This window comes from Ovis canadensis, chromosome 26, assembly GCF_042477335.2.
Source record: "Ovis canadensis isolate MfBH-ARS-UI-01 breed Bighorn chromosome 26, ARS-UI_OviCan_v2, whole genome shotgun sequence".
NCBI lineage: Eukaryota > Metazoa > Chordata > Mammalia > Artiodactyla > Bovidae > Ovis > Ovis canadensis.
Genome location: NC_091270.1, coordinates 52196356 through 52212485, shown reverse-complemented (window position 1 = coordinate 52212485; position 16130 = coordinate 52196356). Strand labels below are relative to the sequence as shown.

The 16130-nt window shown below is 56.5% G+C and overlaps 1 protein-coding gene across 16 annotated transcripts in view; it reads left to right on the top strand.

The window, feature by feature from the left end:
• ANK1 (ankyrin 1) overlaps positions 1 to 16130 on the top strand; it is a 141604-nt gene that overhangs the window by 92607 nt on the left and 32867 nt on the right. For all 16 annotated transcript variants that reach the window (XM_069572690.1, XM_069572694.1, XM_069572686.1 and 13 more), the window contains 13 exons: positions 810 to 907; positions 993 to 1217; positions 2333 to 2487; positions 2773 to 2984; positions 3490 to 3694; positions 3986 to 4082; positions 4346 to 4574; positions 6225 to 6350; positions 6580 to 6699; positions 7923 to 8001; positions 8234 to 8308; positions 12131 to 12262; positions 14294 to 14440. In XM_069572690.1, the coding sequence (XP_069428791.1) occupies positions 810 to 907; positions 993 to 1217; positions 2333 to 2487; positions 2773 to 2984; positions 3490 to 3694; positions 3986 to 4082; positions 4346 to 4574; positions 6225 to 6350; positions 6580 to 6699; positions 7923 to 8001; positions 8234 to 8308; positions 12131 to 12262; positions 14294 to 14440 (1900 nt within the window). The remainder of the gene's footprint in view (positions 1 to 809; positions 908 to 992; positions 1218 to 2332; positions 2488 to 2772; positions 2985 to 3489; positions 3695 to 3985; positions 4083 to 4345; positions 4575 to 6224; positions 6351 to 6579; positions 6700 to 7922; positions 8002 to 8233; positions 8309 to 12130; positions 12263 to 14293; positions 14441 to 16130) is intronic.

Genomic DNA, 16130 nt, shown 5'->3' with positions numbered 1-16130 from the left:
GTAGCATTGGCGGCAGTGGGGAGCCCTTCCAGATCAAAGTCAAGGGCAAGGGCTCTCAGAGGAGGCAAGAGGTGGATGATGCACAGAGTGGTCCAACGAAGGAGACGGACGTGGGCACCTGGGGCTGATGGAGATGCCAGAGTGAGGGCCAAGTTGAGAATAAAGCGGGAGGGGTAGATCCGAACCGACAGGCTTCGTGAGTCCTCAAGATGGACATGCCTTGGGGCCAAGGCAGCCCTGAGGGCCTGCAATTACAGCATCACTGTGAGGAGGGGGAGCCGCCCGTTTGCAGAGGAAGAAGTGGGAAGAGCCCCCGCCCCCGGCATGGGGGGGGCGGTCTGTTCTTTTTCCCTTGATGCCCCAGTTCACGTGGCTTGCCCAGAGCCAAGCAGCTCGTAGGTGATGGCGTGGGCTCCGGCGCCAACTTGCGTGTGAAAAGGAGCTGCGTGGAGCTCATGTGGCAGGGTTCACGGGGCAGGTGGGGCAGGGGGCAGGCCGGAAGTGCATGTGGCTCGTGAGCTGAGACCGAGGCTGGACGGGAAGGACGCGCTCCAGCGTCGGAAGTCTGGCCCAGGGTCCTGAGCCAAGGAGAGGCTGTGTAGGTCCCAGGAGGCCTGTGCTCCCTTTTAGACTCTGGGTAAGCTTTGTCCCAAAGGGTCAGTGAGTTCCGGGTAGCACCTCCTTCTCTGGGCCCTTGGCGGCTGGCCGAGCCTCCCTGGCCTCTACGAGAGGTCCACTGGCCGGGACTATGGGCTGTAGCTATGCCCTGCGGGTGATAACAGCTGGCCTTTCCCCCACCCTGTGTCCAGGTGTCCAAAGAGTACGATGAAGACTCTCTGATCCCCAGCAGCCCGGCCACAGAGACCTCGGACAACATCAGCCCTGTGGCCAGCCCGGTGCACACAGGGTGAGTGCCCCGGGAGGGGCTGGCGGCCCTGGCCCCGCTCACCCGCCCGCCCGGGAGAGGCCGACACGGACCCGCTGTGCCCTAGGTTCCTGGTGAGCTTCATGGTGGATGCCCGCGGGGGCTCCATGCGGGGCAGCCGGCACAACGGCCTGAGGGTGGTGGTCCCGCCGCGGACGTGCGCGGCACCCACCCGCATCACCTGCCGCCTGGTGAAGCCCCAGAAGCTGCCCACGCCGCCGCCGCTGGCCGAGGAGGAGGGCCTGGCCAGCAGGGTCATCGCCCTGGGGCCCACAGGGGTCCAGTTTCTGAGGTGAGAGGTCACTCCCCTGCCCCTGACTGGTCCCTGCTGCGCCTGGGCTGAGGGGAGGCGAGCCCAGAGTCCCCACCCCGCCTGCTTTCTCTGTGTCCTGACTTGTCAGAACTAGAAGCCCCTGGGCTCCTAGGTACACATAGGAGGCTGGCGCCTGGCGCGAGCTTAGCATCCTCAGGTCCTGGGTGACGCTCTTAGAAGGGGATGAAGACGGCTACTTTGGAGGACCACCTGGGGGTCCTTAGTTAAGTTCTGAAACGGTCTTCCTAGAAGACAGCCTTGCAGCCTTGTTCCCAAGGACAAGACTGACGGTTTCAGAGGCCCCCCTCAACTTTCCTGCCACAGACCTGCCTCTCCTGGCAACCCTGCATCCTTCAGACACCCCAGGCTCCATGCTGGCACAGGCCTGGCCCAGGAGGCCCTGACCTCCCGTCTGCATCCATGGCCTGGCTCGCCCCCCGCCCCCGTCTTTCCTCCAGCAACTGCAGAGCAGCTAAAAACTTTCACGTTCATTTCCCCTTTAAATGTGCCGCTCAAAGCCGTCCTTCTTGGCTTCCCTGGTGGCTCAGCGGTAAAGGATCTGCCTGTGGTACAGGAAATTCAGGTTCGATCCTGGGGTCGGGAAGATCCCGTGGAGGAGGGCATGGCAACCCACTCCAGTATTCTTGCCTGGAGAATCCCACGGACAGAGGAAGCCTGGTGGGCTACAGCCCATGGGGTTGCCAAGAGTCAGACATGACTCAGTGACTAAATAACAGCAATGACTACAACCATTCTCCCGAGGAAATGCCACTGTCTAGACTGACAGAGGACGCTGAGGCTCAGAGGAGTTTGGTCCCCTGTCCAGGACGTGGATGGGTACTCAAAGTCAGGTCCAAGGTCAGGGTTATTCTGGCCGTGGCAGGATGCACCCTGCGAAGTGAGGTTGGGCCTGATGAGAGGGTCCTGGGGGTCTTGGGAATATGAGGCAGGTCTGTCTGCTGTGAGGACCAGCCCATTGGGGGCCCCCCACTGCACCCCGCCTGCCTGCTCTTGCCTCCTGAGCCCACGGCCGTCACCCACATGGCACACACACCCGCATCTAGCCCCTCCCCTGTATCCTCTGTCCCCCTCAGCCCTGTCATCGTGGAGATCCCCCACTTCGCCTCCCAAGGCCGTGGGGACCGCGAGCTCGTGGTGCTGCGGAGTGAAAACGGCTCCGTGTGGAAGGAACACAAGAACCGCTACGGAGAGAGCTACCTGGACCAGATCCTCAACGGGATGGATGAAGGTGAGCGAGCGCCCGGGGGCCCAAGCAGCGCCTTCCTCCTGGAGGAGGGGTTTGAGGCTACGCTGGGGGTGGTCTGGTGGGGCCTCCTAGGGTAGGGGACGCCCTCAGAGTCTAGGGATGGCCCAGCTCCGGCGCCCAGGCCCCCTGCAGCCTGGTCTCCTTGTGCTGCTCCCTCGGGGCCTAGACTCTCTCCCACCCCTGCCGGAGGGGGCCGCTGGAGCTGGGACGAGGGGCCCTGGAGGCCTGCGGCGGTGACCGCGGGCGGGCGTGTGCGTGTGGTTGCAGAGCTAGGGAGCCTGGAGGAGCTGGAGAAGAAGCGCGTGTGCCGCATCGTCACCACCGACTTCCCCCTGTACTTCGTCATCATGTCGCGGCTCTACCAGGACTACGACACCATCGGCCCCGAGGGCGGCTCTCTGACGAGCAAGCTGGTGCCCCTGGTGCAGGCCACCTTCCCCGAGAACGCGGTCACCAAGAGGGTGAAGCTGGCCCTGCAGGTGATGCACGCGGCCCCTCCTTGGCTGCTGGGGCCCCGTCAGCCTGGACCGGGTTCAGGGTGTCAGGGCCCTCGGAGATAGCCCGCGTCCTTGGAGATAGCCTTCAGGCCCCCCAGGACATCTCTACCCGTCGGTCCACTGCCTAAAACAATCTCGTCAGAGCTCTGACCTTAAGCTCAGAAGAGAGTTGGGTGGCCGGGACAGGGCAGATGCTCTGTTAAGTTGCAGGAAACCCTAGATGGCGTGTTTAAACCACCAGGTCAGCATTGAGGGGAAGCCACGTGGCTCCCTGGACAGGTGCCTAATGTCGAGTAAGGCCCCGAGGAGTGGGGAGCAGCAGGGAAACGGGGGTGGGGGCTCAGACAGGGGAGCTGGGCAGGACATCAGCAGGATGGCCCCACACGCCCCCAGGGGACCTTCGAACCTGCCAGGACAGCCGCTCTCATCCCCGCCCATGAGCCCCTCGACTGCTCTGGGCTGAACATCCCCCTTGGGCACCTCACAGGCCCAGCCTGTACCTGATGAGCTGGTCACCAAACTCCTGGGCAACCAGGCCACGTTCAGCCCCATCGTCACCGTGGAGCCGAGGCGCCGGAAGTTCCACCGCCCCATCGGCCTCCGCATCCCGCTGCCCCCGTCCTGGATGGACAACCCCCGGGACAGCGGGGAGGGGGACACTACCAGCCTGAGGCTGCTCTGCAGCGTCATCGGTGAGGGGCACCCCCTTGGTCCTGGTCCTGCCGTCTGGGGAGACGGGAGGGGATGGAGCTGGGGAGCGATGGGGCCCTCGGAGGGATGGGGGTTCTGCCTCTGGGTAGAGTCTCCCTGTCCCTGAAGAGCCCCCAGACCCCAGAGGAGGGGGTCCTCCCAGGGGGGACGAGGTCACGGGGTGCAGGGTGGCAGGGTTGGGGGGGGGCCTGAGATCAGGGCCTCAGCCAGGTGTGCACGCCCTGCGTCGGCCTCTGGAGACGGTCCCCCAGCCCTGTCTACACCTGTGCCAGGAGGAACCGACCAGGCCCAGTGGGAAGACATCACGGGGACCACCAAGCTGGTCTACGCCAACGAGTGCGCCACCTTCACCACCAACGTCTCTGCCAGGTGAGACCCTGCCCTGCGGCCCGACTCCCCGGGCCCCGCACGAAGGGGGTGGCGCTGTCCCTGGGGGTGGCCGCACTCAGGCTGACCTTGTGCACGAGGGTCCTCCGCTGTCCCTCCCCTTCTCCACCTGAAAGCGCCGCCCCCCTACCCCCACCAGGGCTGTCTGAGCGGCCACCGCCCTGCTCACAGCCTGTCCTGTTGGATGGAGGGGACGCCCCCACCCTGGACACTTAGGGACCGGCTCAAAGCTGCCGTCCTTTCAGGTTCTGGCTGTCGGACTGCCCCCGGACAGCTGAAGCCGTGAACTTTGCCAACCAGCTGTACAAGGAACTGACTGCGGTGCCCTACATGGCCAAGTTTGTCATTTTCGCCAAGATGAATGACCCCCGGGAAGGGCGTCTGCGATGCTACTGCATGACGGACGACAAGGTGGACAAGACGCTGGAGCTTCACGAGAACTTCGTGGAGGTGGCCCGGAGCAGGGACATCGAGGTGGGGGCCCTGCCCAGGCGCATGCCTCGAGGGGGATGGCACCTCCAGGGGTCGGGGGGAGGTGGCGCTGGAGCCCCAAGCCGTCAGGAGGGCGGCCTCTGCAGAGTGGGGGCTCCTGGGCGTGTCCCTCTGAGTCCCTCTTGAAAAGCATCCTTGGGGGGCCACCCCAAAGCTGAGGATGCCGCCCTGTGTTTCTCAGGGAGGCAGCAGGCTGTCGGCCCAGTGGTACTAAGAGCTGACATTCATTAAAATCCTCACTTCCCTGATGCCATTAAAAGTGCTTGAGGGACTTCCCTGGTGGTACAGTGGTTACGACTTCACCTTCCAATGCCAGGGGCATGGGTTCGATCCCTAGTCTGGGGACTAAGATCCCACATGCCTCACAGCCCAGAATCCAAAACATGAAACAAAAGAGATATTGTAACAAATTCAATAAAGACTTTAAAAACGGTTCACACCAAAGACAAAAAAATCTTTAAAATTTTTTTTTAAAAATAGAAAGTAAAAAGACTCAAGTGACATCATCTCCCCTGATTCTTACAAAGGGGTGTCCTTTTCTTATCCCCAGTTTACAGATGAGGAAACAGGCTGGGCAGATTAGGTAACCTGCCCGAGGTCACACAGCTAAGTTAATGGTAGAGAAAGGACTTGTCCTACTCTCTCTGCCATACCAGGGTTTGGGTGGTGCCCAGACAGGGAAGCAGGGAAGAGTTTGGGCAAACGGGAGAGCCGTGACATGCGGGGCCTTGGTGTGAAGCTGTCGCCCATCCTGGAGTCCTCACTTGGGTTAAGATGTGTAACAAGCAAGGACCTTGCCCAAGATCTGGCCTCAGAGGCTGTCCTAAGCCTTCCAGGGGTTCTGATGGGCCAGAAGGAGGAGCCCAAGGCTGGGACCTGCCTCAAAGGCTGTTTGGGGCACTAACCAGGCAAAGGGTTGTGTCTCTTTGGGCCTCAGTTTCCTCATCTGTCAAATGGGTTCTTGGTAACTTCTCCATGGAAAGTATCATATGCACAGTAGGGATTGTTATACCATAGGTGAGATGAAAATACCGCGTGATTTCTGGCAATCGCATAAACAAAAACTTGCTGGACAGGCATTAAAAGAGAGAAATGCTTTCGGGAACTGGATTATGATCTGCTAGTGGAGAAGGAGATGGCACCCCATTCCAGTGCTCTTGCCTGGAAAATCCCATGGACAGAGGAGCCTGGAAGGCTACAGTCCATGGGGTCGCTAGGAGTCGGACACGACTGAGCGACTTCACTTTCACTTTTCACTTTCATGCATTGGAGAAGGAAATGACAACCCACTCCAGTGTTCTTGCCTGGAGAATCCCAGGGACATGGGAGCCTGGTGGGCTACCATCTGTGGGGTCGCACAGAGTCGGACATGACTGAAGCAACTTAGCAGCAGCAGCAGTGGAGTTCTGGAGTCCTTTGATAAGCAGTGGCAATCAACCACACAGGGAGACATGAAAAGTCTTGCTTATTATAAAAACCCTTTGAAGTAAAGAAGCATCTGCCGTGACCTTTCTAAAACCCTCCATGGGGCTTCCCAGGGCACAGCCTCTGGGGTCATGGGGAGGGAGAGACCAGGGCTGCCAGGTGGGACCAAGTGTCTGCATGGTCCCACCTGCTGCCTCTTTCCTGCAGGTTTTGGAGGGCATGCCCCTCTTCGCTGAGCTCTCGGGGAACCTGGTGCCCATCAAGAAGGCCGCTCAGCAACGGAGTTTCCTCTTCCAGTCCTTCCGGGAGAACCGGTTGGCCATTCCCGTCAAGGTGTGCCCTCCTCTCGCCCACCCATCACCCAGGTCTAGAAGTTCAGGAGGCAGAGGCTCCAGAGCCGGTCAGGCTGGTGGCCGGGGTCGGGGAGGGGGATGTCCTCTGAGCCGCCGGGCTGGCGGCCGGGGTTGGGGAAGGAGAGGTCCTCTGAGCCCGCCGGGCTGGTGGCCGGGCTCGGTGGGGCAAGGGTGGCCCCTGACCCTCCATTCTGTGTCACTGAGTCCAGGTGAGGGACAGCAGTCGGGAGCCTGCAGGGTCCTTGTCCTTCCTGCGCAAGGCAATGAAGTACGAGGACACGCAGCACATCCTCTGTCACCTGAACATCACCATGCCGCCCTGCACCAAGGTGAGCACCCCACCGGGGCCCTCGGCCAACAGACAGCCCGAGAGCCCCCACTCCCCACCCCGCCCAGGGTGGAGAAAGGCCCTGGGCTCTTCTCTGACACAGGCTGTGGCCCAGTCTTTCCTGCAAAGCTCAGGAACAAACGTCAGGCTGCAAGGATGACACCTGTGTCCACCCTGAGGCCCCAAGCTCCCCGGGACGCCTCCTCCAGGAGGTTGGAAGGCAAGGCCTGAGAACCGGATGGCTGGCGGCTGAAGGTATCCCAGCCACAGCAGGGCTTCTTCGGAGCCTCTTTCTCCTGAGCTTGCTGAGGGGCCAGGCCCCCCCCAGAGAAGGGAAGCCTGGTGTCTCAGCCCAGGGCTCTGAGCTCAGCGGAGGCATGAGGACCGCGCGTCACCAGGGCCAGGGAGCACCAGGCTGCACCAGGCATGGAGGGGCCTCCTCTCCCGTGTTGGTGTTTTCACCATCAGCCTTTCATCCCCAACAAGACAAGCAAGGCCACGTCCAAACGTCGAGGCTAGTTTTCTTTCCTAAGGACAAGGGGGAACCAACTTCTTTTTCAACAGAGGGGCTCCTGAAGCCTTGAACAAGCACCCTGCTGCTTGGCCACAGGGCCAGCATGCAAAGGCTTGGGCATCAAAACAGGTCTTTTGAGCAGAAAGGAATTCAGAAAGAAAAGCTCGTTGTTGTTGTTTTTAGAATTCAAACCCCAGCTCCACTGATTACTGTCTGAGCGGCCTTGGGTGGGTTGCCCCAGCCTCTGGGCTGGTGACTTGGGAAGAATGATGGTACCTGCCTCAGGCAGCTCTGACCATCAGGCAGGGCTTGGCACGTGATTAGGGCTGCGTGAGCTTATTATTGGGCTTCCCCGGTGGCTCAGAGGTAAAGAAGCCACCTGCAAGTCAGGAGACGCTGGTTCGATCCCTGAGTCAGGAAGACCCCCTGGATGAGGGCACAGCAACCCACTCCAGTATTCTTGTCTGGAGAATCCCATGGACAGAGAAGCCTGGTGGTCTACAGTCCACAGGGTTGCAAAGAGGCGGACATGACTGAAGCCACTTAGCATGCACTCACGAGCTTATTATTATCACTAGAAATAAAGCACGTGAACCTCATCGACTCCCTCTCGCCGACCCCCTACACACAGCCTGTGTGTCATGGGGCTGCCCGTCGCCAGGGTGTCCTCCCCACACCCACAGCACCCCCTCCTGGTCTCTCTCCTGCAGGGCAGCGGAGCCGATGAACGGAGGAGGACGCTGACACCGCTGGCCCTGAGATACAGCCTTCTCAGCGAGTCCACAACGGGTACTCACCTCTCTGTGCTCACTCGCTTCCAGGGGGCAGCGAGGGAGGTCATGTCGCCGGGAGCTCCCCGAGCAGACACCATTGGCTCAGCCCTCGGCTGGGGTCTCCACCGGGCTCAGCCGCCGATCGGGGGACTTGAAGCATGACCTGAGCGCTCTCTAGGTCCCCTACCCATGCTGGGCAGTTCTGTGTCCTGCCAAGGGCGCTGAACAGAATGCCGTGCTTCCCCCAGGTTTCCTCAGTGGCACAGACCGGGCCGACATGAAGATGACTCTCATATCAGATCACCTGGGTCTCAGCTGGACCGGTGAGTCAGGAATTGGGGCGAAAGAGCAGGGTGCCTGTCCACACCTCCCTCTGCACCGCCTCCCCTCTGAATAGCAGCGCTGACAGTGTTGCTAAGCCTCTTCCCACCGTTCACTGTGCACCTGACCCAGGGTTGTCTCTGACGGGCCTGTTGCCCAGACAATGCCTTTGGGTACCAAGGGAGGTGGCTCCCTCCCTCCTCCACTTCTCTCTAGTTTTCCTCTTGAAAACATTACAGGAGACCTTAGGGCAGATCCAGTCTGCCCATTTTACAGATGGGAAGGCTGAGATCCCACTAACAAGGGTGACTTTGGTTGTGCGGCAAGTTATTGATAGAGCCCTGAAAAGACCAGCAAACCAAGAACACACAAGCAAACGCAAAATGTGTGTCCTGACTTCCTGCCACTCCCTACACCACACATGTCATCTGTCCTGCCAGGGGCTTTGTTGAGGGAAAGGAGGAAAGACAAGGGCAAAAAGCCTCTGCTGCTGCTTCTCGGTTTTATGGGTGTGTATGTTCATATGTGTGTGTTGTGTGTGTGTGTGTTGTGTATGTGGTGAGTGTGTATGTTGTGTATGTGTATTATGTATGTGATATATGTGTCTGGTGTGTGTGTGTGGTATATATGTGTTGCATATGTGTCCTGTGTGTGTTGCATATATGTTGTGTTTCTGGTTTGTGAGTGTGTATTGTGGTATGTGTATGCAGTGTGTGTGTTTATGTGTATTGTATATGTGGTATGTGTTTTTGTGGTATGTGAGTGTGTGTGTGGTGTGTAGTGTGCGTGGTATGTGAATGTGTGTATGTGTATGTGTGGTGCATGTGTATGTGATGTATATGGGTTGTGTGTATGCGGTGTGTTATGTATGTGGTGTGTGTGTGTGTTGTGTATGTGGTGTGTGTGTTTTGTGTATGTGGTGTGTGTGTGTGTGTGTGGTTTGTGTGTATGTAATGTGTATGTGTTGTGTGTATGTGGTATGTTGTGTATATGGGGTGTGTGTGTGTGGTGTGTGTGTGTATGTGTGGTTTGTATGTATGTGATGTATATGTGATGTGTGTATGTAGTGTGGTGTGTATATGGTGTGTGTGTATGTGGTGTGTGATGTGTGTGGTGGGTGTATATGTGATGTGTATGTGGTGTATGTATGTGGTGTGTTGTGTATGTGGTGTGTATGTGTTGTGTGTGTGGTGCGTTGTGTATGTTGTGTGTGTACATGGAGTGTTGTGTGTGTGGTGTGTGTATGTGTTGTGAATGCGGTGTGTGTATGTGGAGTGTTGTGTATGTGGTGTGTGTACATGGAGGGTTGTGTGTGTGGTGTGTGTATGTGTTGTGTATATGGTATGTGTATGTGGAGTATTGTGTATGTGGTGTGTGTATGTGTTGTGTGTGTGGTGTGTTGTATATGTGGTGTGTGTACATGGAGTGTTGTGTGTGTGGTGTGTGTGTGGTGTGTGTATGTTTTGTGTATGTGGTGTGTGTATGTGGAGTGTTGTGTATGTGGTGTGTGTATGTGGGTGTTGTGTGTGTGGTGTGTATACGTGGGTGTTGTGTATGTGGTGTGTGTGCATGGAGTGGTGTGTGTGTGGTGTGCGTATGTGGTGTGTTGTGTATGTAGTATGTGTATGTGGAGTGTTATATATGTGGTGTGTGTGCATGGAGTGGTGTGTGTGGTGTGTGTATGTGGTATGTTGTATATGTGGTATGTTGTATATGTGGTGTGTATATGTGGAGTGTGGTGTGTGTATGTGGAGTGTTGTGTATGTAGTGTGTGTACATGGAGTGGTGTGTGTGGTGTGTGTATGTGGCGTGTTGTGTATGTGGTATGTATATGTGGAGTGTTGTATATGTGGTGTGTGTGCATGGAGTGGTGTGTGTGTGGTGTGTGTATGTGGTATGTTGTGTATGTGGTGTGTGTGCATGGAGTGGTGTGTATGGTGTGTGTATGTGTTGTGTATGTGGTATGCGTATGTGGAGTGTTGTGTATGTGGTGTGTGTATGTGTTGTGTGTGTGGTGTGTTGTATATGTGGTGTGTGTACATGGAGTGTTGTGTGTGTGGTGTGTGTATGTTTTGTGTATGTGGTGTGTGTATGTGGGTGTTGTGTATGTGGAGTGTTGTGTGTGTGGTGTGTATACGTGGGTGTTGTGTATGTGGTGTGTGTGCATGGAGTGGTGTGTGTGTGGTGTGCGTATGTGGTGTGTTGTGTATGTGGTATGTGTATGTGGAGTGTTGTATATGTGGTGTGTATGCATGGAGTGGTGTGTGTGGTGTGTGTATGTGGTGTGTTGTATATGTGGTGTGTTGTATATGTGGTGTGTGTATGTGGAGTGTTGTGTATGTAGTGTGTGTACATGGAGTGGTGTGTGTGGTATGTATATGTGGAGTGTTGTATATGTGGTGTGTGTGCATGGAGTGGTGTGTATGTGGTATGCGTATGTGGAGTGTTGTGTATGTGGTGTGTGTGCATGGAGTGGTGTATGTGTGGTGTGTATATGTGGAGTGTTGTATATGTGGTGTGTGTGCATGGAGTGGTGTGTATGTGGTATGCGTATGTGGAGTGTTGTGTATGTGGTGTGTGTATGTGGGTGTTGTGTATGTGGAGTGTTGTGTGTGTCGTGTGTGTACGTGGGTGTTGTGTATGTGGTGTGTGTGCATGGAGTGGTGTGTGTGTGGTGTGCGTATGTGGTGTGTTGTGTATGTGGTATGTGTATGTGGAGTGTGGTATATGTGGTGTGTGTGCATGGAGTGGTGTGTGTGGTGTGTGTATGTGGTGTGTTGTGTATGTGGTATGTTGTATATGTGGTGTGTGTATGTGGAGTGTTGTGTTTGTAGTGTGTGTACATGGAGTGGTGTGTGTGTGGTGTGCGTATGTGGCGTGTTGTGTATGTGGTATGTATATGTGGAGTGTTGTATATGTGGTGTGTGTGCATGGAGTGGTGTGTGTGTGGTGTGTGTATGTGGTATGTTGTGTATGTGGTGTGTGTGCATGGAGTGGTGTGTATGTGGTGTGGGTATGTGTTGTGTGTGTGGTATGCGTATGTGGAGTGTTGTGTATGTGGTGTGTGTGCATGGAGTGGTGTGTGTGTGGTGTGTGTATGTGGTGTGGTGTGTATGTGGTGTGGGTATGTGGAGTGTTGTGTATGTAGTGTGTATACATGGAGTGGTGTGTGTGTGGTGTGTGTGGCACACGCACATTCTGGTTCTCACCATCACTTTCCACGCTGGTCTTCCTCATCCCTGAAGAGGCTCAGCTCCTGTGCTCTCCTCTAAAGCACCTGCGAGAAACAGCCGTGAAGACAGCAGGAGAGGAAGAGCTTGCCTTCTGCGATGGTGCCTTGCGTTTAGATGGGGACTTGTATTCCCGTTTTAAATGTAAACAGCGCCTTTCCCTGAAGAAACACAAATACACAGATGCATTTCCATTATGACTGCTTCCCGAGGGAAGGGCGGCAGCTTTTGCCTCACCAACAGTGCCCAGGGCATCAGCTGTTCAGCCCTCCCCCAGGACCCCAGCCGGTCCTGCGACCTTCCGCGGCTCAGCCTCATCACCCGTGTTCCAAGTGACGACAGCGAGTGTTGGTTCATTCATTTAGGCAGTCCTTACTACTCTCCCGTGATCACGCCTCCTCCTGGCGCATTTCCTGGGGATGCCGCAGGGCAGGTGGCACCTTACCCTAGGCACCCTTGGGAAGGAGGCTCCAAGTCCACAGGGGACTGTGCTCTATCTCGGGGTACTCCTCTGGGCGCCCCGCTCCCCACTCAGGCTCGGGGCCGGGGCCGGCTCCAGCTGGTCTCACCCTGGTCTTGGTTCCTTGCGTGCAGAGCTGGCCCGGGAGCTGCAGTTCAGCGTGGATGACATCAACAGGATCCGCGTGGAGAACCCCAACTCCTTGCTGGAGCAGAGCCTGGCCTTGCTGAACCTCTGGGTCACCCGTGAAGGCCAAGACGCCAAGAGTCAGTACCGGGCGGGGGCGCAGCTGGGACCCTTCTCTCCCCAAAGCCCATGCCAGGAGCTCACCAAGCAGTTCTCTCCAGAACTTCTCCCTCCAGACTCCCGGGGTGCTGTTGACCTTTGGAGCCAATCTCTTCTGCACACTCTGTCTCTCACACACACATACACAAGTGCACACACACGCAGGCACACACCTCTGAGGGTCCCTGGTCTTCTGGGCAATCCCGCCAGGAGGGCACATCAGAACCTTGGCCATGACCTCTTCCCATTCTCAGGATGAGTTTGCAATCACACTGTTACTGTTACTGGGTTTTTTTTTGTATTTATTTATTTTTAAAAATTTTTATTTTTACTTTATTTTACTTTACAATACTGTATTGGTTTTGCCATACATTGACATGAATCCACCACAGGTGTACATGCGCTCCCAAACATGAACCCCCCTCCCACCTCCCTCCCTGTTACTGTTACTGTTAAGTTACTTTAGTCGTGTCCGACTCTGTGCAACCCCATATACAGCAGCCCACCAGGCTCCCCCGTCCCTGGGATTCTCCAGGCAAGAACACTGGAGTGGGTTGCCATTTCCTTCTCCAGTGCATGAAAGTGCAAAGTGAAAGTGAAGTCGCTCACTAGGACCCCTAAAAGATCGCATCTGTGTAGGGTGTGTGTCTCTTGGTTGAATTTCTCAAACGAGGACTGTCCCCTCAGAGCCCAGCCAGGAGTCCCCTCGGATGCAGTTCTTGTTCCCCCAGGGTTTTCTTCAACCGGGAGGGAAGATGTGACTCACTCTTTTCAGCTCCTCAACCACATTCCCGAACACAAAACACTAAGAGAAACTGAGTGTTTACATTTGCATCTCAAATCAACTGGCGAGGACCAAAGATTTCCAAAGGACAGGATCCAGTTCTTCTCACTCTCATTTTCTTGTAGTATTCTTCTTGTCATTGTCGCTAAGTTGTGTCCAACTCTCTGCGACCCCATGGACCGTAGCTTGCCAGGCTCCTCTGTCCATGGGATTCTCCAGGCAAGAATACTGGAGTGGGTTGCCATTCCCTTCTCTAGCTGATCTTCCCGACCCAGTGTTTCCTGCATTGGCAGGTGGATTCTTTACTGCTGAGCCACCAGGGAAGCCCCAGTATTCCTTTTGGGTTACAAAAAGAAAAAAACAGTCTTTCCATGCCTTGAAATTCACCTTGGGGTTTAGAAAAGATCTGTTAAAGGATAACAAAACCCAAGCCTCCCTCACTTTACTGTACTTCAAAGATACTGCATTTCACCACCGCCCCCCAATTCATCAGGTCTGTTGGTGCCAATTTCCAGCAGCATCTGCTCACTTTGTGTCTGTCACATTTGGGGAATTCTCTCAGCGTTTCACATTTTCTCATGACCACTGCATTTGTCCCGCTGATCTGTGATCAGGGTCCTTATGTGACTATGAAGACTCACTGAAGGCTCAGAGGAGAGTCTGCATTTTTTAGCCATAAAATACCTTTAAGATATGTACCTAGTTTTTTTTTTCTAGACACAGTGCTATTGCACACTTAATAGACTAGAGTGTAGTATAAACGTAACTTTCCTATGCACTGTGTATCAGTTGCTCAGTTGTGTCTGACTCCACCGACTGCAGCCCTCCAGGCCCCTCCCTCCATGGAATTCTCCAGGCAAGAATACTGGAGTGGGTTGCCAGTCCCTTTTCCAGGGGATCTTCCCCACCCAGGAATCGAACCCGGGTCTCCTACATTGCGGGCAGATTCTTCACCATCTGAGCCACCAGGGAAGCTCCTGGAAAATCAAAAAGTTTGGTCTCTGGCTCTTGTTGGCTTTATTGCATAGTGTGGACGGAAACTGCATCATCTCCAGGTCTGCCTGACTTCTCCTAGAGGTAGTTTGTTTGGACTTTTAGAAGAGAAGGGGCCTGCAAGCCCCTCACCCCCGCCCACACCACACATACTGGAGTTCAGAGCCCGCGGGCGGCCCACGTGGCCCGCTTGGGTAGCGCCCGCGAGCGCCCTCTCCCTCCGCTCTGCCCGCAGTGGAGAACTTGTACGTCGCCCTGCGGAACATCGACCGCGGCGAGATTGTGAACATGTTGGAGGGCTCGGGCAGGCAGGGCCGCAGCCTCAAGCCCGACCGCCGGCCCGCTGACCGGGACTACTCGTCGTCCCCCTCCCAGATGAATGGTGAGTGTCCCCCGGGCGTGGGGGGCAGGCCGAGCCGCCGCCGCCGCCTGTACCTCCCTGGACCCTTCTCGCCGGGTGGCTGGTCAGTCTCCCTCTGGATGGGCGGTGGTGAGAGCAGAGGTGATGGGGGTCCCGGGGGAGGGGGGCGCAGCAGGATAAGAGGGGCGGCCGCAGCCCCCGCTCCGCTACCCTCCCCTGCTTGCCGCGCCCTCCGGCTCTGCGCAGACCCACCTGCGACCCCCGTCCATCCGTAGGCACGAGGTTCTGGCGCAGGTCTCGGTTGGGGACCAGCGGAGAGGTGTCCTTAAGCCCTCGGGCTACCCCTTCTCTGGGGCTAAGCGGGCTTTTTCCATCACGCTGGTTTCTGCTTTTGTCTCCCTTTTTTCTCGCCCCATCCCTTCCGGATCACTTGTTTGGATGCGGTTTGGCTGGCACGGAGCCCCTCCCCCTCCGGTGACCCCGCTCCACGGGGGCTTAACCTTTGCCTCCAGCACCCCCCCTGCGGCCTTTAGGACACCTTCCTTGCAGCAGAGGACAGGCCCTGTAGGGAGCAGGGCCCAGATCCCCTTTCCCTTCCATCTGCATCTGTAATCTGAGCGCACAGGGGCAGGCCCGGCTGCCTCCTGCTGGGATGGTGGAAGCTGGGACCCTTCCTTTCCTCTTGATCTCTTGACTCCACGTGCTCGGCCATCACTCTCTTTAAAACCCACAAGTTGGATCAGAGACCTGAGGTTCCTTACAGGTCTCGAAAAACAATTTGGTTCTGGGGACCGGCTTTCCAGGTGCAGGGTATGCCCCCCCACCCTACCCCTCCAGCTTGCCCACCGACTTCCCCCTGCTCCTAGGTCACCAGCCATCCTGGCCACTCCCACGTGCATGCCCCCATGCAGGCCCCTGTGACCCGAGCTTGTGAGAGAGTGGAGGCAGTGGGCAGGGGGCATGGGCCTCCCCAGTGAACGCTATGCCCCTCACACTGATCTCTCTCCCCGAAACCTGGCGTCCAGCGCCCCCGAGCGCAAGGCTCATCGGGTGACCGCATCCTGCGCCCTTTCTCTTCTGCCTCTGACCTCACCTGGGCTGCTGCTCTGGCCCGTACTGCTTGCCTTCACTGCCTAACCCCCCGCGGCCGGGGTTCAGGGCTCTTAGCCTCCCCAAATGCTTTTCCCGAAGATCCCCGGCCTGACCCCCTGGGGGTGGGGGGCTGCCCTTCCGGCCCGGGCCTGTGTGTGCAAGTTCTGGGCTGTGCCCGGGAAGGAGGCACGCTCTTAGCCTCAGCGTCCAGGGCTCCTAGACCAGCCCTCTTCCTGCCCCTTGGGGGCCTGCCTGGACATGACAAGGACCGCTAAATGACCGACTCGCTTTCACAAGGACGGAGGGAGAGTGGCTGAGAAACGCTGCAAACTGGGGGAAATCAAGAGATAAGACACTTTTCCCTTTTTTAACTAGATAATCAGTCACTTGGTTGGGTTTATTAGCAGAAGCCCAGAGTTGGTTCAGTCAAGGCAAGGCAGCATGTTTTGGGGGTTTGGTACCCCAAATCTATGGACACTGAGCACATAGAATTATATGAGGATAAACAAGGCAATTACAATCATTAAAAACCTGTCAAGAGGACAGATCCCACGCCAAGTGTTCTTATCACAATAAAAAAGGGTTTGTTTTAAGGGCAGTTGCATACCCAAGTATTTAT